At 36.4% G+C, this 24,805-nt stretch overlaps 1 protein-coding gene across 3 annotated transcripts in view; it reads right to left on the reverse strand.

The window, feature by feature from the left end:
• The window catches only part of RAPH1 (Ras association (RalGDS/AF-6) and pleckstrin homology domains 1), a gene marked incomplete at both ends in the record, with an annotated part of 51,164 nt that overhangs the window by 13,906 nt on the left and 12,453 nt on the right, over positions 1-24,805 (reverse strand). For 2 of the 3 annotated variants that reach the window (XM_084245489.1, XM_084245491.1), the window contains 7 exons: positions 450-593; positions 2,158-2,223; positions 3,314-3,435; positions 6,156-6,315; positions 6,741-6,818; positions 16,228-16,302; positions 20,831-20,911. In XM_084245489.1, the coding sequence (XP_084101615.1) occupies positions 450-593; positions 2,158-2,223; positions 3,314-3,435; positions 6,156-6,315; positions 6,741-6,818; positions 16,228-16,302; positions 20,831-20,911 (726 nt within the window). The remainder of the gene's footprint in view (positions 1-449; positions 594-2,157; positions 2,224-3,313; positions 3,436-6,155; positions 6,316-6,740; positions 6,819-16,227; positions 16,303-20,830; positions 20,912-24,805) is intronic. The other variant, XM_084245490.1, reaches the window with a different exon arrangement.

The following is a 24,805-nucleotide window of genomic DNA, read 5'->3' on the forward strand; positions in this document are numbered from 1 at the left end:
CAGCAGTGCAGTTCACCTGTTCTGCTCTTCACTCTGGTGAATCCTCTCACCCCTCTCCCCCTGGACCTCTGGCCTGCACCCCAGTTCTTCTACACAAAAATAAATAAAATTGAAAAACAAAAAATTAAGACATATGTTACCCAAGCAAGGCTGAAGTGCCTGTAATCCCAGAAAGCTCTCCAAACACAAGCAAAATTTACTCCAGCAGATGTTTCAAAAATTATACAAGCATGATTTTAAATTTGGCAAGAGAACTGAGATGATCCCACTAAAGACCAGCGAGTGAACCTTAGTAGGTTTTCTCTTCATTGTAATAGATCAATAAGAAAAGAATGTCTCACTCAAGTGCAAACAAATCAGAGCCTAATTTCACCTTATCAGCACACTCACTACAGATTAAAATCAATTTGCATAAAGAGAAAGCGCAGAAGTCAACCAAAGAGACACACCTTTGCTTTTCCTTTAGGGACATAATAGATACCAGATGCTCGCAAGAGAAAATAGCGCTTTTTCCAGGACTTCTTGCCATCATCTTTCAACCAAAGGACTCCTTCAATTTCTGGTACAGTGACGGAACTTCCACAAAAACATTCCTAAAAGAAGAATATGATTAGGAAAGATATCCTTGGGTTCTCAGAACACAGTTGTGTTTACCCTTGTGAAATGTATGACACTGTAATTAAACCAAAACAGCTTTGTATTATAATGATGCTGCTAACTTTACTTCGATTAGAAATTTTAAAACTATTATGACAATTTAAAAATATTTATTAAGCAAAAATGCCAGACATACTTTTACTTAACACTGTTTTGAATTAAGTTGAAATGTCAACTGAGCTTGTAGGGCAAGTAAAGGATCAGGCTTTTCTGCCCTCCCGCCATTAGGATTGATGATGGAATCCTGCGGTCCTGAATGCATGCCTGATGGCGGGCACCTGGAGTAGGGTGTGGACATGCATAGGTGGGTACACCTGGGATGAGAGACGGGGCTTATAGGGGCGGCGTCATGGGGGTGCCAGCGGAACAGCAGGGCAGAGGGAGCACAGAGAGGCCACGAGAGACAGCTGGAGAGCCCAGAAAGAGTGAAAACTTGCTGGGGACTGGGAGGCCTGCCAGCCTCCCGGTCCCCTGGCCCCCCTGCCTGCCAAGTACCTGGTAAATCCCAATAAAAGCCTGCAAAAGCTACTGAGGGCTCCAGGACTTCTCCTTCACCCGTCTGCACGGGATCATAGAAAATTTGCTGTGCTCTTCCCGCTGCTACAGAGCTACATTTGTAAAGAGCGTAATTGTACTAAATTTAGTGCCAGAGCTAACTTATATTAGACTTTTTATCCAAATTAACACATTTAGATTAGCTTTCAAGCTACGTAGGATCATATATATTCCTTAAAAGCAACATGCTAAGTGAATGATTGAACCTGGGTTATAATTTAAAAGCAGGGCATTTATTTTTTAATATTTATCACTAAGTTGAAAGGAATGTAAACAAACTAAACTTTTCTTTTTTTAAATTATATTTCTTGAGGTAATGATGATTTACAACACTGCATAACTCTGTGTGTTTTAGGTGTAAAGATTCACACTTAGAGGATTTTTTGAAATTGTAGCTACTATCACTAAAAAAGCCTGAGTGCTGATCTTCATTTTCCAAATTACCTTATTGCTACCTAAGAGTTCATTCAGGTTTCAAACATACAAACTTATTTGATCTTAGTTCTCTCACATTAGCAAAAACCAAAATTTCAATTGTTAAAGCTTTTGTTATTACGCCTCAAAATAAGGAGATATATTTTCAAAATGATAATTATGATTTTAAAATACTGTTTGAGTCACTTACAACTAAGACTGGAAATACTTTATAAACAGCTAACTATATTTGGTCTTTCCTCTGGTGAGAAGATAAAGGAGCACCCTCACACCCTTCACTGACCAGCCTTTTCTCCCACTGATCAGCCCCTAAAACCACATTAATACTTGCAGTCCTCTAGATATTGCTTGATAAATACTCTACTTTGGTTCCTCAGTTGCCGAACATTCAAACAGTTGAACTCTCACCATCAACTGATGGAAGAATATAGGTTTTTCTAAGTACAACTGTATATAAAGAGGTGCTAATATTTTATGTGTAGGGTAGAAAGGGGAGGAAGGAATCCATACCTCCAACAGCACTTCTTTGTTTCTATCTGCCATCTCAACAGTTTCCTTTTTCCCCAGGAGATAATTCTGAAAAAATGAATAATTGAAGGTCAGAGGATAATCCCATTTGATTATTCCCTGGGCACAGGTACATATATGATTTTAACTGAAAACACAGTCTGTATCAATTTCTGCCTAGGCAGAGTGAGGTATGTATGCCTTTGAAAAGCATGTGCATGGAATTTATCACTAAAATGCTTAATAATGGCCTCCTCCTTGCGTTATCCATTTGTCTTGAATTATTCCAGTCAGCTCTCCTCCAAATTGTGAGGTGATAGTACATGCAACAGTTGGCAGATACCCTTTAGTACATTAATGAAAGCTATACTTACAGAACCTGAAGTTAGTAAGTTATTAGTATATGACTAGACAAGTTTTCTTACTGCTGAGTTTACCTGAACCAATGCAAAAATATTAATCTGTTTTGGTTTTTAAAGAAATTCAAAATTATCTGAGATTACCATAATCTCATTTGTTTGATTCAACTAAGACGTGAATTCTAATTATTACCCTACATATGCCCAAATATGTATCTTTCACTAACAACTTCCAAAAAAGATGTATCATGGTAAAGCTTTCTGAAGGACAACTAATCAGTATCTTTTTAACACTGCTATTTTTCTTTAAAATCAGGTTATCTTCCCTCACCTATGCTTTCTATAAAATATTGGAATATAAGGAAATGTTAACTCAAACATTATTTTGGGGTAAGCAAAAATGCCAAACAAATCAAGGTAAAATATGGAACACCACCGATCAAGGTTATTTGGATTTTTAAAAAGTAATTCAAAAAAGAAATCAAAATAAAGTGGCAACGGGAGAAACGGCTGAAGTATAGAAACTTAAATATGTAAGTACTTTTCTTTGATGGATGAGAAACTCACCAAATAAATAGGTGGGTTCAATACAGGCTGGATTACAGAGTGCAGAAACCTGGTAACCTGAGGCCACACCTGGGCCCCAGCAGACTTTCCCCCTCAGCAGCAGTGAGTGCTCCTGTGGGGCTTTGCAGTCACAATGCTCCACACAGGTGGCTGCTAGTCTTTTAACTCCATTAACTTAGCGGTAATAGAATAATATTTTAAAAGCCTAACGGCTATAAATTATTCAGACTCACCTGTGGATTTTTGAAAAGTGCGTATTTTTCTATACGCTCCATAAATATAAGCTTGTTTTGGCTATCCCTTGTCCAATTAAGAAGATTTTCAACCAAGTTTTCATGGTCTTCAAAGATTCTCTCTGTCTCAGAATGAAATAGCAATTATTTCATTAGTATTCATCAGCAGTGCATTAAAGACATGAAAACATGCTAATTCACATCAGGATCACAGAACCTTAAACAATACTACAGTCTTTGGCACTTAGAAGTTATCTTGTCTTCCCTCATTTTTCAAATAAGGAAACAATCTATTAGTATTAAAAGGGATCTCAGCAAGGGCAATATATGGAAGAATTAGGACATAAATTAGGTCTTCTGACTTGAAACACTGGTTTATAGCCTTCAACCTTTTTCCCACTCTGCCTTAGAAAAAAATCTGCATTTCATAAATTCTGGTATTAAGTACTTCTAAGAGTACTCATTTCTTGTTACTTTAAATTTTCTAAGATGATTTCATACTTTATCCATGGATTTTGTTTATTTTTTAAATTACTGAGTATCTGATGGCTAAGAACTCATTTTTTTTTTTTTTTAAGATTTATTTATTTATACAAGCACTGGGTACAGTCAGAAGCGCAGGAGGGTGGGCCTCCCCGGTGGCGCAGCGGTTGAGCGCTGGGTTGCGAAGCTGCCCGCAGCCTCTGCGGCACCGCTTCGATCCCCGGCTGCTCCCCGGCCACCGGAGGAGGGTCCCACATGGCGCGCAGACCTCTCCTGCCGCCCGCTGCTCCCCTCAGCAGTGTACTTTGGTCCTTCTGCCTGCTCTGCTCCCCGCTCTGGCTCTGGTGAATTCTCTCACCCTCCCGCGCTTCTGACTGTACCCAGTGCTTGTATAAATAAATAAATAAATCAATCTTTAAAAAAAAAAAAATAACATGTATTTAAAAAGTACTGATGTAAAGAAGAATTTAAAAAAAAAAAAAAGAAGCGCAGGAGGGTGAGAGAATTCACCAGAGCCAGAGTGGGAACAGAACAGGTAGACTGACAAAATACACTGCTGAGGGGAACAGCGGGAGCGGCAGGAGAGGTCTGTCGCGCCATGTGGGACCCTCGCCGGGGATTGAACCGGCGCTACAGAGGTTGCGGGCAGCTTCGCAGCCCAGCGTTCAACCGCTGTGCCACCAGGGGAGGCCCAATTTTGTTTATTTTTAAACATAAATGTATTTTCTGATTTCCAAGTTAGGAATCGAGAACATCTCCAGTATACTGAATATATAGTTCAAAGGACATACTTTATACGCTGGTGCTTATGGCTTATTATGTCAATCAATGTTTGGAAGTATTCCATTTCTGCATGAAAAGAACAATTATTTCCCCATTATTAGATAGTGTACAAAACAGTTATCTATTACATTAAACCCTTTCTCGTCTGCTTGAGTATACTGATAACTGTAAAAGTTCTTAGGTTGGAAGTTCCATGAAGACCAACTTGTGAATTTTTTTTGGTAGTCCTATTAATTTCTGATTTATAGATTTCAATGCTGTTAAAATTTAGAAGGATTGTATCTTCCTGGTGAAGGTGTGTGGTTCTCTTTATACCTAGTAATGCATTTGGCCTAAAGTCTATTTTGCCTGTCATTCACATATATTACTCTCTTTTGGTGTCTTTCCACATTCCTTTTGCTTTCAAACTTTCTGTGTCTTTTGTAAACAGCAAACAGTTGCATTTTCTTTATTCATCCTTCCTAACAATCCTTTATCACCCTATTTTGGAGTCTTAGTGTAGTGCCCTGTGTGTCTTTTGTTCATTCAACGAATACTGAATGACGACATATTTGAAGCACTGTGCTATAAATTATTATTAAAGACACAATAGTCAATATATAAAAGATAACAGAAATATATATGGATCTTTAAGCTACAATCATGGAAATATTCCAGAAACTAGCACCCAAACATTTTCTGTGTATCATGATGTTGAACTCAAATCTTTCCAGTTCTCTAAGAACAATTAGAGATGAGTATTACTAAATACATTTTATACGTACTAAAGTTCCAATGACTTATGGTTTTTTTTTGTGGGTTACATACGTGCATTCTGAGAGAAAAAGGTTAATGAATTTTTATTTCTATGGAAACTGCTGTTAGATATTTATAAATACAACAGGTAGTAAGAACAATGCAAATACATTTAAAAAAAAGTTGAAATTGCTTACTGATTCAATGAAAGTCTAACTAAATGATTGTTGCAAAGGTTCTGTAACCATATAACCAATATTACAAAAAGTAACTTTTAAAAGAGTCACTGAAGGATTTTTAAAATAATGCCAAATGAAAATATAAATCATAGGAAACTAAGACTTAGTTTTAGCACAGCTAGTTAAAAATAAGAAAGATGTGTTTTGTTTCCCCTGAAAGTCAAATGCTGGTATAGACTTAATTACAAATGTGAATAAATAAAATGGTCTTTAAGACACAATATTGATTACTGTGTCTTAAATAATACTTACTAATATATAGCAAAGTGCTTCAAATATGTAGTTATTCAGTACTTGCTGAATGAACAAAAGAAACACAAGGGACTACACTAAGACTCCAAAATAGGGTGCTAAAGGTAAATAAAATGGTTCATTTATGCAGTTCTTAGTTGAAAGGAAAAGAGCACTGTTACTTTAAAATTTTTGTTCTAGCCGTAAGAAAATCTGAAGTGGATTGGAGATGATTATGTATTCAAAGATAATATTTATTAGCCAAGTAACATTACAGAAAAAAATACATGAAGACGTCTTGCTGGGTTTTATCAATATGGAAACTTGTATATACACAAAAACTGAAGCATAAATAAAACAACGTTACTAACCCATTTGTAACTCAGAGATGGTTTCCACCAAGGACCAATCTAAACTGTAACCGCAGTGGGATTTGTCCATCAGGTTATCCAGCACTTGTCTCACTGTCTGCCTCTCATCCACCATCATAGTTTTAGAGCTATCGTCAGACATATGGATTCTAATCACCAGCTGTAACAGGTAAAAAGGAAATGAGATACAAACCAAGGAACAGGCACTCTAGAAATTTCTTCCAATATTGAGTAGTTTTCAGATTAATATTCTTAAATATAAGTTAAAATACAAATAATGATTTTATATTCAAGAAAGATACTCTAATATCAAATAACCTACCTAAACAAATTTATATAATTAAAAAAAAATATGACAAGAGGTAAGACTATGTAATAAGATTACTTTGTTTTACTCTCTTAGGAGAATTTAAAGCCAGAAAGTTATTCTTTTATAATGAATTTATTCATGAAAAATAAATTAGAAGTACCCCTCTATCTACCTCTTTGTATCTTAGTGGTATATTATATTAAGCAAGACAATTCTTAATAAATCTGTAAAACTGACAAAAATCCCAAACCAGGGAAAAAAATCCCAAATATCACCTTTTTTACTTGTGCCTCTTTAATTTTCTCTAGAGCAACTCTGATCTTCTCAGCTTTCAGTTTTGCTGCCTGTTCTTCCTGTGGACACAAAGCACTTTAGATAAACTAATGCTAAAATAATGAGAACTTTTGAGTTTTTTTTTTAATTCTTAACAATGTTCTTAGCATTGAATTTTATTAAGACTGAAACTGACACGTTATATAAAACACATTTGAAAAAATAACGGCAGAGAGAGAGTATATGTATTAAAAACGAACATTTTTGAAAATGCAGACTGAAGATCTCTTATAATAAGACTAGATTTCATATTCCAGAGAAAAAGCAATCTGCAGTAATTTGATTCTGTCAATCTGAAGCACATGAATTTTGGGTTCTGAGGACAGGGAAACTTAAGTATATAACGGCTGCTGACCTGCCAGTTTGTTATACCTGCATAAGCCATTTGCTCTTAAATTGTATGACCTCCAAAGTATGGGCAATCTTTTGCATAATTATATTTTGTTCTGTTATGCTGAAAGGATATCATCATTAAAATAGCAAAAACACCACCAATCCATTTCTTTACAAACACATAAAAAATCCTTAAAAGAAAAAAGTTGGATATGTTATTAATATAACACTATATAAAGGCTACATTTATATCTTAAGCTTTACTCTGCTTTGGAAAACCCCACAAGTCAATATCTCAGATCAGTAAACTGAAATTTAGTTCACCTAATTCATTCATGATTTTTTAAGCACTAAATTTTCCAAATATTTAATTTACTTTCTAATTTAACTAAAATAAAATGATTAAAAACTTAGAAAATTTAGATTACAACTAGTAATAAAATTATCAAGAACTAAAACTATACTTTAAACCATTTGTCTATTTTTTCCTACAATAAAATATACAACTGTAATACTGGTACTTACTTGTACTTTCCAGCAATAAGCCATAATGCACTGTTGCATTACTCTCCAGTTGAAAATAATTCAAGTAAGTAATAAACCTTTGCTTATAAAGAATTACTTTCTAATTTTATGCTTTTGATTACCCTGAAAAACATCTAAGTAAAAGAAACTGCCATCTTAATATTTCTTCAATGTGCCATTAAAAAAAAAAAAAAAAGAAAAAAGTCTATTACATCAAACTTTATCTGCTCTGGATTGTGACTAAAAATCACAATCCATGTGTTATTCCTCATTAAAAAGCTAAAGAGACTGGGACAAAAAACAAAATCAAAACCTCAAATCATTTAACAGATTTGTTTCCCTTTCTCCTAAATTGAACTGGCTTTCGATTGTTTACCAACTGTTAACATATTCCATTTTATACTCTAGCTGTTTTCTCTCATTCCAAGCTTTATATTTACTACTCTGTGGAATAGAGAAGAAAACAGTGGTTAGGAAAGACTGAGGGCTTGTTTGCTAGAAATCTGATCCTTTTCAATGAAGGAGTCAGTAAATTAACATAATAACCAAGGCCTGGAAATACTATCTGTAAGCCCAATTAGAGAACAAAGAACTTTATGTTAACAATGGAGAAGGCTAAAATAAAACTTGATTCTTAGATTATTTTATATTCTTTTGATGAAAAGATTAAATTATCCTACCCCCTTTATGCAAATAACAATTATAAAATATACTATGTATTATAAATACAAAAAACTTCTTTTTAAATGAAGTTATGAAGGAGAAAAACTCATTAAAGTCTCAGTTTCTGGTATTCTGGGTCTTAGAGAAAATAAGCAAACACCAAATATATTTCTGATGAGTGGTGCACTGCTCTATAAGAGAATCTTAAACACTAGACTTTTTGGTGTTTATGAAGTCAGTTATTTAATAGTTTTTTTGGGAAAGAAAAAGGGAGTAGAAGTTTTATGAGTCTTTTCTCAAAGGGATAATGATCTTAGGTTCAGCATGGCTCACTTGCCACAGCTTTACATTGCGAATGAATGGCTGTATACGGTAGTAAACTTAACCAAGGCATATTTTCAAGTCTCTGAAAAGCAAATTTAAATAAAATATGGTGAGGAAAAACTGATACACAAAATCAATTCTTGGTATATTAGGATTATAAACTTCAACTTCTAAAAGGCCAGATTCTTCCTTTACATTATAATTAACCTGCAGAACTGGGGTGGGGGTGGGGGGGAGTCTAGTTATCCTCAAAGCCAAAAATCAATTAAAAAATAAAAAAGAATATTCTAGAGGATGAGATGACGAACCACAGACTTGGAGAAAATATTTGCAAAATAGCTATCAGACATATCTGATAAAGGTCCGTTACCCCAAATATACAAAGAATGCTTAAAATTCAACAAGAAATGAGCCCTATTAAAAAGTGGGCAAAAAATCTGAACAGATACCTCTCTAAAGATACACAGATGGAAATAAGTTATGAAAAGATGCCCAACACCATATGTCATTAGGGAATTGCAAATTAAAATAATGGAGATACCACTACATACTATCAAAATGGCCCAAATCCAAAACACTAAAAACACCATATGCTGGCAAGGATGGAAACAGAACACTTAATCATTGATAGTGGGAATGTAAAATGGTACAGCCACTTTGTAAGACAGTTTGGTGGCTTCTTATAAAACTGAATATACTCTTACTAGACAACACAGCACTCATACCAAAATGAGTTGAAAACTAACCTTCACCCCAAAACCTGCACAAAGATGTTTTATAGCAATTTTATTTATAATTGCTAAAACTTGGAAGCAGTCACGATATCTACAGGTGAGTGAATAAACTGTACTATATGAAGACAATGCAATATTATTCAGTGCTAAAAAGAAATCATAAATGCAGATTACTAAGTGAAAGCCAATCTGAAAAGGCTGCATACTATGTAATTCCAACTATATGACATTCTGGAAAAGTCATGAGTAAGGAAACAGTAAAAAGATGACTAGTTGGGAGAGGTTGGTAGGGAGTAAATAGGCAGAGGATTTGGGAAGCAGCTAAAATAATCTATATATTATCAATATAATGATGAATACATGTCATATATTTGTCCTAACCCATAGGATCAAGAGTGAACCTTAATGTAAACTGCGGGATATATTACAAAAACTAGGTGATGGTGATAAGTTAATGTAGACTCAGTGGTAACAAATGTTACCACTTTTATGAGGGATGTTAGTGATGGGGAAAGCTATTACATGTAGGGGGAGGGAGGAGGTTTATAGGAAATCTCTGTACCTTCCTCTCAATTTTGCTATGAATCTATAAATCTAAGCAAATCTTATATTTCCTTAAATCTAAGAATTTAAATATTACACTCTGATACTGGTTATAAATACAAAAACAGTACTTTCATATTCAATTTGTTTCAGTAAATACTTATTGCCAAATACAACAAAATACAGCCAGTGCTATCTTTTGAAGAAGTGACCTAAAAGGTCTTAAATAACCTATAGGATTTGCTTAAACTTCCAGATTAGTCTGTGCTTCGCAGGGTAAAAGGAAAAATGTTGACATATACGAAGAAAGAATTAAAGAAACACCTGAATGTATCAAATCAATTAACATACATTAATTTCCTAGCCATCAATAAGAAACCATTTTTTATGCAAAGTAAAGCTAAGTGGGGGTTAATTTCTAAATTCAGCGTTTCTACTATTTGCCCAAAGTATTACTCTTGACCAAAAGGTCTATGTTAAAAGTGTCTCAAATTCAGGGCCTCCCTGGTGGCACGGGGATTAAACACAGTGCTGTCAAGCTATTGCCAGCCACTACAGCTGGCCAGGGAGCTAACCCACAGGGCACAGCAGACCTCTCTTGTCTCGCCTGTTGCTCCCCTCAGCCGTGTATTTCAGTACATCTGCCTGATCTGCTCCCCACTTTCTCTGGTGAATCCTCTCACCCCCTGCACCTCTGGCTTACACCCCAGTTCTTGTATGCAAAAATAAACAATCTCTAAAAGAAAAAAACTGTCTCAAATTCAAATATGAGAGCTAAGCAAAATTTAGTTTATTCTTCTCCAGAGGTTATTAACAAGGATATTCCAAGCAAGAAGAGTCTCAAGAGAAAATTGAAACAGAAAAGACACCTCTAGCTTTTAACAGTTTCACTAGCAGCATCACTAGAGAAAAACTGGAAATGAGAATATATCAAATTGGAAGGTTCATAGTATTTTATGCTTCCTCAGAAAGTTGTTTTTATTTATAATGTTTAAGCCATTACCTTATCTCTTAACCGTGACAACCTGAGAAAGGGAGACACTGTCTTAAGCTTGACGTGTGTTGTACATTACAGGAAACACCAATATATCTGTGCTGATGTGTTTAGATTATTTACTTATTAGATCTCTTAATAGCTTATTTATAAATAAAGGCAAAGCAAATCTTTGTTCAACAGATATGCAGTTCATTGAATACATGTTCAAAACTGCACTCCAACTTTAATACAAAGAACTTTATTTTTTTTTTACTACAAAGAGCTTTCCTCACTGAATGTCCCCTTTTTGTGAATGCTGACAAACTTAGGTCTTCTACCCCTTATCTTCTGACTATCCCTTTCATGTTGCTTGCTCCACAGCCATTCCAAATGTAAGTAAAAGATACTTCACACACATAACAACTTAATTCTCCTCCTCTTCTTAAAAGAGCAAGAAACAACCCATTTTCTACCTGAAAAACTCCAATGTGGCTATCAATAACCATCAAATGTCAAGCCTCCTCAAATTTACACAATGAACAAAAACTGGGTGAAGATCTTATGATTAAATGAAAGCCAATGCTGTGGTTACAAAGCGTTAGGACATTCTCTTTGGTGTAAAAATGAGAATACTTACAGAAAAAGCTCCAGTTGCTCAGAGATGGCTAGAGAATTCCTTCCACTAAGAAGTTATGAAGGTTTTGGGTGTTTCAAAACAAATCTGATAGAAATTTAAGGTCTAAATAGTAGTTTCTATGGAATTTCACTTACCTCACAGCTTATAAGTTATATAAATTAAAATGATTCAAAGAAGGGCCTCCCCGGTGGCGCAGCGGTTGAGCGCTGGGTTGCGAAGCTGCCCGCAGCCTCTGCAGCACCGGTTCGATTCCCAGCTGCTCCCCGGCCACCAGAGGAGGGTCCCACATGGCGCGCAGACCTCTCCTGCCGCCCACTGCTCCCCTCAGCAGTGTACTTCGGTCCTTCTGCCTGCTCTGCTCCCTGCTCTGGCTCTGGTGAATTCCCTCACCCTCCTGCACTTCTGACTGTACCCAGTGCTTGTATAAATAAATAAATAAATCTTTAAAAATAAATAAATAAAATGATTCAAAGAAATCTCGGAGTGGTAACAGTTTAATGCCATTGAAATGATCTAGCCTACAAAATCTCTCAGAGCCAAAATAATAATAGTAACATCTAGATACTTCTCAAGAAGAAATCATTAAATTAAGAACATTCTTACTGAGAACTAAAACTGAACACCTAAAACTGCCAAACACTACAAGGCACGTTAATGGTAGTATCCCACTTACATCACAACAGTAATAGAAGGCCAATATTATAATTATAGCCATTGTACTTATTAACAAAGGCCTAGAAAGACATTGTTCTAAGCTAAGTCACAAAGTGACTGTTCTTTCCACTATGATGTTTTGAGACCACGGGCTTGAGTTTGAATGCAGGAGACATAGAGTTCCTGCTCTCATGGAGTTTACATATAATAAGAGACACAAGACAATAAACCAACACATGTGCCAGTTAGTGATAAGGCCTATAGGGGAAAAAAGGATAAGGGAATAAAGAGGGACAAAACCACTATCCTGCATTAGATCAGATCAGAAAGACCTTCAGATTGGCACCCAGAGATTAAAGGGCATCAAACCAGCAATGTGTCCTTGGCTCACTATTTTCATTTATGGTGTGACAGTCCTATGCTGCCACTACTGGTACTCCCAGAAGAAAGGAGTTGGCATTGCTTGTTTTTGCAAGGCTCCCAACTTGGAGCTTTACTGGAAGTTATTTCATTAACAGTGGTATACTGGGCCTCCCTGGTGGCCCAGGGGTTAAATCTCAGAGCTATCACCGCTGCACCCTCTGCACAACTCCCGCTGTTAGCCAGGGAGCTAACCCACATGGCGCAGCAGACCTCTCCTGTCTTGCTGGCTGCTCCCCTCAGCAGTGTTATTTCAGTAGATCCACCTGTTCTACTCCCTACCGTCCCTGGTAAATCCTCTCACCTCCCCCTTCCGGCCTACACCCCTGTTCTTCTATGCATAAATAAATCTTAAAAAATGAAACAAAACAAAAAACCAGTGGTATACCAACAATTGAATCAGTAATAAAAACAATCACCATTTCCCCTTGCTGGTTTGACCTAAGCACAGTGCTACTGTGTTCATTCTACTGTGTACACTAGCTACCAGGTGTTACAATGCCCTACTTTGGGGAAGTGCAGATCAGAGGTGGATCAGTAATTGGGACACCATGCTCTTTGGCTAAGGAGAAACAGACTGCTACACAGGTGGTGTGCAGAGGTATAAACTCACTCACCTTCAGAACAGCCAGGTGCTCTACTGCAGAAGGCATCGACATTGAGCAGCCCCTGTGGCTTGGGTTATCTAGGAATTTCTGCCATCTCCTTGACTCCATCCTCCACTCTAAATGTGTTGGTTCTATGCTAATGAATCACATTCCTGTTCAAATTTCTTGTTTTATGTAAGCAGGGATATACAGGAGGTAACCAGAGGCAGAAATTAACTACATACACAAATAATGCCACCACTTGGGTAATAGGGGAAAATATGATCCCAGCAGGGATGGCTCGATGCTGCAGCAGGTATCAATCATCTCTCTGGCAGGAGAGGAGATATTATTGAGTGCATTTACCCAAAACCTACAGAGAACAACTCTCTCTGTAGTAGGAACTTTGTTTTGCTCACGGCCACACCTCCAGGGTTGTAAACACTATCTGGCACATAACAGGTATTCAACAAAATTTTGTTGAAAGGATATAGGTTATTCTCATTGGCTTCTCACTTCATTTAGGAAAAAAAACATTACCCCTTGAATGCGCCTTGATAATCTGGTTCCTACCTACCTCCTCAAACCTGAATCAAGCTAATCATATCTTCATTCAACTATTATGACCCAGCAACAGTTTTCTCAGCTAACCAAACATGACAAGCTCTTTTCCCTCTCAGTCCATCCACATGGAACACTCCTACTCCTCACCTTCAAGCTGGCTTTTCATCCCTCAAGCTTTAGTTAAATGTCACCCCCTCGAGGGTCCTTTCTGTTTTTACCATCTAAATGAAATGTTAAGCCTTATCCTCTCCTCAGTATTCTCTATTGCTTTGCCTTGTTTCCATCATGATATTTAACATGACTGAATTTTTTTTCACATGCTTGCTTGCTCGTGTAATTTTTTATTTATTGTTAAACAAGTCAGCATGTTTTTCTTTTTCCATTGAGGTAACAATTGATTTACAACACATTTCAGAAACACAGTACACTGTACTGTTCCAGGAGTATATTTTCTTACCTCCACAACTGTTTATCTCTCACAATGCCCTCACTGAATGTCACCACCCACCAGCTGACCCCCGCTGCCCATTTCTTCCCTCTCCATTTCTGGTAGCTTATTAATGTATGTTGTTTTTTTTTAAATCTATCATCATAAGCAGAAAATATGAGGTTCTGAGGTTGGTGAATATGCCCATTTTATACAGTGTCATATCTAGCACCTAGCATAGTACCTGACTCAATAGATAAACACGCAACCCAACTGGCAAATGTTACACATAAACTGAGAGCAGTGTAAGATGGCCTGGAGGAGGCCTGGAGGACAAGGAGAGTGCAGCAGCACTGGTAAGAGATAAGGGCCTGTTTCAAGGTGGTGGAAGTGGGAATAAATAGATGAGTGAACTAAATAAATTCTGCAGGTTCTGACAAGCTTTGTTACAGCTTTGAGAGAATATGAGAGAATGTGCCGAGGATGGCAGAGGGCTGAAAACTCGGGCAACTGGGAGAATGACAACATCCTGGGCAGAAGCAGAAATGTCAAAGGCAGATGATGCACATAAATCACGGGGCTCCGGGGAGACAGTGGATGAGGAAGTGGGGACAAGGGGTGCTGTGATCTTCCAGGAGGCACCTAAGAGCTACATGGACATGTGCAGTTCTCAGGAAGAGATCTGATCTGAATGGAGACCCTCAATGCAGTCATGAGTGTGGATTCCAGGGAGAGGGAGTAAAAAGAGAAGGGAGAGTTGAGGAAAAGTAAAGAACCTTGCGATGGCTATAACTATATGGCTCTTACCTCCTTATGCATTTACATTTCCCTGACCTTTAAGCTGGTTTTACACCCAAACCTAGATCGACATCACAGAGAGAAATTCAAGCAAATGAAGAATTCCACTGCTGATGCTGAGGTCTTATACTTGAACTGCTTCTTGGGGAGATTCTAATTTTAGCTTTATCATCTTTCACAAATTTATAAAGTTAGGAAGAAATGATTTTTTTAAAACCTAGGCTACAATAATAACAACTTTAGAACATCACCCATAATTAATATGCATGTTCCTCAGAAACTATAAACAAGTCTGGTATTTTTGAATTTTATATTATTTAAATAAGAATGAAATAAAAACATGACTAGAAGAGATAGGAAACTATTATATTCCCCTATTCTGTTATTCCTTAATGATGACAATGGTTAAGATTCCATCTGATGCAAAATTACCAGCCCAAAGCAAATCCTGCTGGACTAGTTCAAACATTTGGGGCAGAGAACTGAGAAATTAAAATTGCAGTCTTTTTCCCCAATATGATTAACCTAATGTAAATTCTGTTTATAAAAGTAAATACTTTAAGCGACTCCCTGGTGGCGCAGGCGGTTGAGCACAGTGCTGTGAAGCTGTCCGCAGTCTCTGCAGTGCGGGTTCGATCCCGGCCAGCTGTGGAGATGCCCACATAGTGGCAGACCTCTCCTGTCTCACCCACTGCTCCCTTCAGCAGTGTGTTTCAGGCAGTCTGCCTGTTCTGTTCCCCATTCTGTGTCTCGTGAAGCTCTCACCCTCCCGCACATCTGGCCTGTACCCAGGTTCTTGTATAATAAATCTTTTTTTAAAAAAAGTAAATACTTTAATTAAACAAAAAGATGGTAATATAAAAACAACTAGAAAACAAAATTTGCTAGTGAAATTCACGGTGTGAGACATTAGTAGTAAAAATTAATATTAACATATGACTTATACTTTAAGGTGGAATGTAATGTTAAACTAGAAAAAGTGCAACAGATGTGAGAAGACTGTTAGGCACTTGAAGAAGTTTAAAAACTAGTGAAAATCACTGAAAATTTTTCTATTCAGATTTTCTGTTAATTATTATGATCCATAAATCATTACCTTCAGTAAGAAAAAATAAACTCTATTAAGGATAAAAATTCTGCAAAAAAGCACAACCTGAGAAATCTAAGCGCACAATCAGAAACAAATTATATTCTACCTACAATGCAATAAACATTTACATGCAGGCAGAAGAAAGAAGTATCACCTTGGTCAGCAAATGAGAAGGCTTTCCTGCAATGTTTCTCAGAAGAAGGGAGGTTTCCCTGTCCAGATAGGAATGCTTGTATAGGAAGAGAGAAAAACAAAAACAAAAACAAAAAGGCAACAGAAGTCAGTAGAGGTTTTATGTGCTTACAAAGTAGACAAAGCAAGAATGATTCTTCATAATTAATCTCTCTTCCCTAAACTCAGTGATATAAGCCCACACGAAAATTAAAAAAGATGGGAAGGCAAAAAACACCAACTATTCAGATATGGCTTAGTGACTCCTGCTGATGCCTCACTCTGGGAACAGGGCTCGCACACTGTGACAATCACAGTGCCAGCTTGTCTTCTAAAGACTTAATGTCAGCATACAGAACAAACAAGTAAGAGTCGGAAGACCAATAACTGAACATATTCCTTCCTTTTGTGAAAACCTACCCAAGATTTACATATTTTTAAATAGCATATTATAAAACAGAGTAAGACTACATTATTTTTTTAACTTTTCAAGTATTTCTGGGCAATTCAATAATAGCCACACCAAGAGAGAAAATACCCTTATATATTTTGCCTAGTGGCTATTACCTAGTAAAATATTACCAATTCACTCATTTTATTACTATATTACTAGAGCTGTGTTGCACAGTAAAGCGTCTGCATAATGAATGATACGAACAATTAAACTGGCTGAATTAATTCAAGTAAGGAATATATTTTCATGTAAGATAAATTGCAGTTGTTTGAATATATATATATATAATTCAGACTTGCCTGTCCCTAAATAATTCTGAACTTGTATTTATTTGTTAATGTTATATAGTTACTAACTAATCACCTTTCAAAACAATGCATGGTTTAGTGGAGTGGAGTTCCAGATAATCTGTAAGTCTAACTGTGTATCAAGTTATTCCTGAGAAATGAATTCTTTGAAAAGAAACTTATGTATCAATAATAAAGTAGCACTGACTCTGAGAAAGTTCATGGTCATGGACGATTAACTACCGTAGTTTCAGGATTAAAAACAGTTCTAGAAAAATAATATTAACTTAATCACTACTCATCTCTACACTATCCTGAACTGGGTCTGCTCTCTGATATTTCACTGCCTGTATTTTTAACTTCGTTTTGAGATGACCCTTACAAGCAAACCTGCCCCTTGCACCCTTACCTGGGGGAAAAAAATAGAAACCTAAAGTTAAAAGCAAATTGAAAATATTTATCAAGATTAGCACTAACATGATCAAACAATAACAAGAAGAGAGATAATTATCCCTAGGTCTTTAGTTACCTAGGTGGTAAAATCCTCTTGGAGAAAAAGACTAGTTGACTTGTCCATAAAGACATTTAAGCAGAAATTCCTGAAAATTCAATTTGAGGTTAATAATCAGTTTAGATCAGAGAAAAAACTGGGTTGGAAATAATGAAAAGGACAACCAAAAAGACCAAACTATAACCTTCATTCTATAACCCTTATTCCTACTCAATTTTTGCTTTCACAATATACTGGGAAAAAATGTATTCTTACACAAATAGTGTGCAAAACATAGAAAATTTCTTGAAAACCTTTTACTTTAATCTTATACGTAATGGTTACATTCTCAGAAAAAGATGTCCAAAATGAGTAGTACGTCTATATTCAGATAATTACATTTCAAAAAATTTAATTAGTCTGCTCCACACCATCAAAACAAAATATGATTTTTGGTAAACATAATTCCAGACATTAAGTTCGTGTTTAAATGTTAAAAAGAAATCTGTAAGATTCAATCAATCCCCAAACTCAAATCACTTCAAGACTTCAAACCACTAAAAATCTACAGCCTGATCAATAAGAAGCAATGTAGAAACTATCCACTTAAAAATATTAAAATACTTAAATGGCTTAAAATAAAAGGGGGATAAATCATTATGATTGGCAACCCAAAAATATGCCAAAATTATAAATTGAGATCACAAACAATAGCTGAGTATGATGACAGATTCTTTGTATTTGGGACATTCTGGTTGTTTTACCACTTGGCCGCTTAGCATGTATGGAGGTGAGGTCTCCATGTTTCCTCTACCTAAGCCACAGGTATTTGTAGCAGGAAGGAAAAAGAAAATCTAGAAACCAGAAGTAGCAAACTACTCTCCCTGCAATAATAGCCTTATTTATCTCTCTCTTTACTGGTGCCAGTCATCCACTGCTCCAGAATTCCTCAGAAAAGGTGGAGAAAGAACTGGTTTCTTGGGGAAGAGTCAAGAAAGATGAGAAGAGTGGTGCATAGTTGAAGGACTGAGAGGAGTACACAGCAGTTTGCAAATGCCACTTAGCTGGCCTTCAGCTGCTGGTTACAAAAATGCACAGCTTTATTTCTATTTTTCTGTCATACACCACTTTATTTCTATTTTTCTGTCAAAAATACAAACTTGGCAGCTTATTTTTAATCTATTTCACTGGTTTATACTAGCCCATTTTTTTCCTCTCTCATTTTTCCCCTTCCTTTCATTTATTCAGCTATTGGCTAGGTTTCAACTTTTGAGTCTGGAACCATGCTAGGCACTGGGGGTGCAAGGACGGCCAGGATAGGTGTCCTTTGCGCTCAGAATATGAAGTTAATTGGGAGATAACGGACAACCTCAAAATAGTGTACAAGTGGTGTGGAGGAAGTAGGGGGAGAAGCACCTAACCTAAAATTATGGGCTTAGGATCCTGGAGGATGAGTAAGAAACAGTAGGGGTGGGGAGGAGAAAGGTTAGAGAAAGAGAGCAAAAAGAGTCAAGGGGGAGGTGTTGCCTTGAAGGAGGCATTTCAGAAAATGTTGGGGATAGTTTGGGCTCTCACAATGAAGAGAGGCAAGTGTTTAGTGGTATGTATTGTGAGAGAAGGTGGAAATGCTAGCATTGAACATGGACCACATGTGATTTTTTAATGACCTTATCATATAGATGGGGAATACAGTTTATATCAATCTGAGCTTAGAACCTAACTCCATTTTACACAATACAAAGTTATTTTTGCAGAATCCTAATATCCAATGACTTTTCCCAGAAATATTTTACCATGTAAAATAAAATGAGGGAATCTTATACATTTTTTTGTTCAGAATTTTCTAACAGCTATCCATTATGTTGGATAATCATTTTACCAACAGGAACCAAGCTTGAAGTAAGGACTGTCACTTTCACAAGTGCAGTGTCAGTGTGCACCGTCACATGCAAGGTAGTGACTGGGAATGGTTCTGTCACTACAATTACAAATAAGACTCATCTCATTGGCAAGAATTTTGTACCTCCCCATTTTCTTTTCTCTGTAATTATCTCAGCACAGTACCCCTAATTCAGTTAAGGTTATTTCCCCTTTTCTATTACCAGCTTTATTCTGGTATTTTATATATATATATATAAATATATATATATATATATATTTGTCTGCTATTATTTATCATAATGTGCCTAATTCTGGGGCCCACTGGCATTTCCACTCCTTTTCCTGTACTAATGATAAAAAAGTGAATTCTCATCCCATTCTCTCTCTTAAATCCAAAATTCTTAACTATAAGTGAGTGTGGGATTTGCCTACTGTATGCCTGTTAATAAACTGGTCAAATCCTATACCTACTTACAATTAGGAATTTTGGATTTTAGTAGAAAGACAATGCAAGTTTTATGGGTTGATGCTTAAGAGGCATGAGGAGAGGCTGGAGGTAAAGCTGGAAAAAGTTTTCATTATGTAGGTTATTAGTGGGGTGTGAACCAATTCGCTGGGTTATTGCCAATATTTCCAATATTTTGAAAGGGAAGGCAGAAGGGAGGGATGGAACTGGATTTAGTTGGGTGGGAATCAGGGATTTGGGACTTTTTTCCCCAACTTCATAGATGACTCTGAAGCAGCACTGCCCAAAGGAAATACAAATCACAAGCAGAATTTAAAGTTTCCTAGAAAGCACATTAAAAAAAAATAAAACTGGCAAAAGAAACCAGCATCTTTTAATGGGAAAAAACTCCAAACACTGTAATTTCAACAAGAAATCAACAACAAAAAAAATTTAGATATTTTACATTCTTTTTTCTATACAAGTCTTCAAAATCCAATGTGTATTTTATCATTACAGAATCTCAGCTTGTATCCACCATAAGTGCTTATTGGCCACATGTGGTTAGTGGCTACCTTATGGAACAGTGTAGCTCTGAAGCATCTACATTTGACAATCGCTGACCAAAGAATACATTTTTGAAGAAAGAAATAGGTTTTCAACTAAGCATCAGTAAGTACACTGGCGCATTTTACCTGCTATCCCCATTTTGAAGAACAGCTAAATTTGCTAATATCTTCAGAAGTTTACAAAAGCCCTAGTTTCAGAAAAAAGAAAACATGTAGTTTCAGTTTCCAATAAAAAGTTTTTCTGTATCAGATATGCTAGCAACTATATAGTCTTACCAGGAATATTACTATTCAGTGATACCATATTAAAAACAGCTCATTTGCTTTTGTTTATTTTTAAGGTTGGCTTAGTTTTTATTTGAAAAACAGGTAAATTATGTTTCATTATCAGGAGTCCTAAAGAATGCACTCCTCTTCACTGATATTTAAGTAGTCCCATGAACATGTTTACAGAACTTACAGGTGTCAGCTCAGCCTGTTCTTCTGTGAAGTTAATATGACGCTTGGCCTGCTTGCTGGGACATCTCAGTGAAATAGCATGCTGTGAAAATGCAGGAAGGAAGAAAATGATAGGTAAAGGAGGTGGAAAAGGGCAATTTTCATTATCATGCAGGAAGCGAAAAAGATTACTGAAATGAATCACTGAAATAAAATAGTAATGAAAAGTTGCATGCACCTTTCAGTGTATTATGCAAAAATGAAAAAGGCAAGAATTAGATGATCCTAATCTTTGATAATGCAAGAATAACCTCACTCTACTTTTAAACAATAGAGTTCTATGGGAGAAATATGCAGAAATACTGTATCTATTACCACTTCCTACTGTTAAACCTCAACTGGGCCCTCACTGCAGTTTGGCAATATTCAATCTTTCCTCCATACTCCCTAAATCCTTCCCTTTAAACTTGTTTTAAGTATTTTCATTGTTCTTCAAGTTTCTATCTTCAATCTTCCACCTCTTCACATAACCTCACTTCCCACCATTATTGGAAAACCTCATCTATTTATCAGGAGGATCATCATCACTAAAAGGTACACTATTAACTACACCCATACTCTCATCCTCTTCAGTTCTGTCACTAATACTTTTCTTTTTCTCTTTCAAGCTAAGCTTGTCCTAGATCCCACTCATCCCTGATCTAATATTGTTTCTGGAATGCAACCAGTCTAGTTAATTGGGAGTAGGGTATAAGATAGAAAAATGTGTAATTCTTCTGGGTAGCCTCCTCTTTATTAAACTATTATTTCTCTGTCAACTTTCCTGTATTCACTCTCCAGAGTGCTTCCTCCAGTTCCTGGCCACTCACACATCCCTTAATTCCTTATGATCTACCAACATCTTCTCCAAAGCCTCCATCATTTCAGTCATACTGCATTCTGTAATTCATTCTTAGTCATCAATGATATTTTAACCAAGAAGGTTTTCTGTTTACCCTATTCTAGTGTTCAGCTCACTGTACTGAAAATGCTTGTTTGGTTGTCTGTATTTATACCCTCTCCCTCATAAACTAAATCATAACTTTATAAGGACACTGTGTACTATGTTCACAGTTTTATTTCTGACAGTCCAGCTTAGTATCTAGGTACTCAAACATTTATGGACTATACGAATAAATGATTATTTCTTCTTGGACTTCATGCCAGATGCTTAGCTAAATCAAGACTTTTTTGCTTCTCCCTCTACATTTTCTCATTAAATATATAGCACAATGTCAATTACTGCATCAATGAAAGCCTATCAAATATACATCGCCAATATCCACATTCTTAGGAAATAAAGACTGAGTATTATGGGCTAAAGGGTCATGATAAGTACAACCAACCCAAATACACAAGCTCCTAGAGTATTTCCAAATGCTTATTGGTTAAAGTAAAGCAAATAAATGTAATGTTTTCAACAAGAGATGAGTATTTATCATGTTAAAAAATGATGGACATTACAATTACTAAAATTCAATACACGGGGTCTCCCTGGTGTCACAGGGAGTTAAGTGTCAGCACTATGAAGCTATCTGCAGCCACTGCAGCAGGAGTTCGATCTCCAGCCAGAGAGAAAGCCCACATGGCACAGCAGACCTCTCGTCTCGCCCGCTGCTCCCCTCAACAATATATTTCTGTCATTCTACCTGTTCTGCTCCCCACTCTGTCTCTGGTGACTCCTCTCACCCCCCACACCTTTGGCCTACACCCCAGCTCTTATATGCATAAATGAATCTTTTAAAAAAATAAAATTTAATACATGAATATGTGGATGCAAATGATAAAAGACTAGCAAATAGTCCATATGTAAACAAAGATGAAATGCTGCTATTATTAACCCTTTGCACTCCGAACCATTCTGGACATTGGCTACCAGGTACTCGATGCTACTTTGCGGCGGAAACGTGCATTTACAGACCCTCATATTATTTAGTATAATTTTGGAACCAAGTAACGTATTATAATGATATTGGACTTATATGAATTGGGTGACATCGAGGAATGTATATTTGCAAAAAAAAAAAAAAACCAATATTTTATTTTATAATTTTGTACAGTATGGTAAGTTTTGTAACACTCCCCAATATGCATTGCAGGCTGATTAGTGCATGTTTGACATGTCTGTATAGAGGTCTATCTGGAGCTCATCTTCACTACTACTTGTGTCATGAGACTCATTCGTGGTTGGACGCTTTGCCATTGTTCTAATAAAAAATATGAATAAATGCATGGGTTGAAAATTTCTAATTGTTATTACTAACTGACAAGATGATATTTACCAAAATAGCTTTCACCAAACAATTTATTCACTAAGAAAAGAATCACTTTTCCGATTTTCTCCTCGTTAGATCTATGTGCACTGCTCGAAGCTTCAAACCAAAATGAGCTCAGCTTTGAAAATCTTTTCCTCCAGATGTAGACTTGTTTATTTGTAATTATATATCTCACTATACAGTGAGCGCTATGTTCGAAAACCGACCTTTCTTCTACAAACTCCCCTTATTGCTCTTTTCAAGTAGCTTCGCGAAGTGCTCGGACCGTCGTGAGCAAGCATCTCACATTCTCGTCCGACACAAAACCCGCTGACATTTCTTGTATATATCTTAGTAATTTTACGATATTTTGATTTAATTTCTTGTGCCATTTCAAGATAAAACTTCAGGGAAACATGCATGTCTCAAAAAGTTGCGTTGAAATAACTCAATTCCCCGTAATCACTAATAAATTGCAATGTCCCCTGAGAGGGGACATCCGAGTGATATGCTAGAATTCCCATGTCCCCTGAGAGGGGACAGCGGAGTGCAAAGGGTTAACAAAGATGAAAAAGGATTATGGATGATATAAAGTTTATTTCATATTAATTAGGTTCCAGTTCCATAAAATACTTAAACTTGTATGCCTACAAAAATTATGTTCCTCCCAAATCTATTTTTTACCCACTCTCTAGTATTACTGTCATAAAGCTAAAAGATGTGCTCAAAACACGTAAGAAAAATGAATTTGAGGGCTAAGTCTCCACATACATTCTGCTCTATAAACATTCTCAGTTCCAAAAAACTTTTGTTGTAAAGCTATCAAATTCTCCATCAGTCTCTCAAAAACTTTCTACAAATCTCTGCAAAGAAAGTTATGGATCACTACTTTCTTAAATTGAATCTGTAACATGGTAAATGAAGTACCGTTTACAAGCCAGAACACTTGGCGGGGGGGACTGCTGGGGACAGGGGGATAGAGAAAAAGCACTAATCTGAACACAGGTGGCAACCGCAATCAAGGATGGCCTTATACCAAAGTTGTGGGGACAAAATAAAACACTTTCAGTTGGTAGCTAACGCCTTAGACTACAGCTGGAAAAAAAAAGAAGTGGAAGTTTGTGAATGTACACTAGTGTTTCAACAACAAAACAGACTTACAGAATGTAGATTCACTTATCACAAATATTAAAAATATGCAGACCATGGTTAAGAATACAGACTGTAGGGCCACAGTGCCTGGGGTCTAGCCCCATCTAGCCTCATGTACTGGCAATGTGACTCTAGGTTTATTATTTAACCTGTTCCTCTATGTGTAAAATGGGGTAATAAGCATTTATCTCCAAAGTTTGCTACATGAATCAAATGAGTAATAACATTATAATAATTATTATTTGTGGGAAAAACCACCAGCCCTCATCTGAATGTTATTTAAGCCTCAATTCATTTAGCCTAGAGCTGGTTTAGAGTTAGTTTTGAGTTCACAAAGAAATATACAAAAACACCACAAGATGGGGATGTTACTGCATAAATCCCTGCCTTTTTTTCTCATGTAGTTCTATCTGTAGTTCTATCATGTACATCTGGATCTAAGACCACTGGCCTGCCTACTCTAGTCTAGATTCTCTGATGAGGCACCATGGAATTGCAGGATGAACAAACACTACAATCAGTGTGTCAGGGTTCAAATTCCTGGGAAAAAT

The sequence above is a fragment of the Talpa europaea genome (assembly GCF_964194135.1).
Source record: "Talpa europaea genome assembly, chromosome: 1".
NCBI classification, from domain to species: domain Eukaryota; kingdom Metazoa; phylum Chordata; class Mammalia; order Eulipotyphla; family Talpidae; genus Talpa; species Talpa europaea.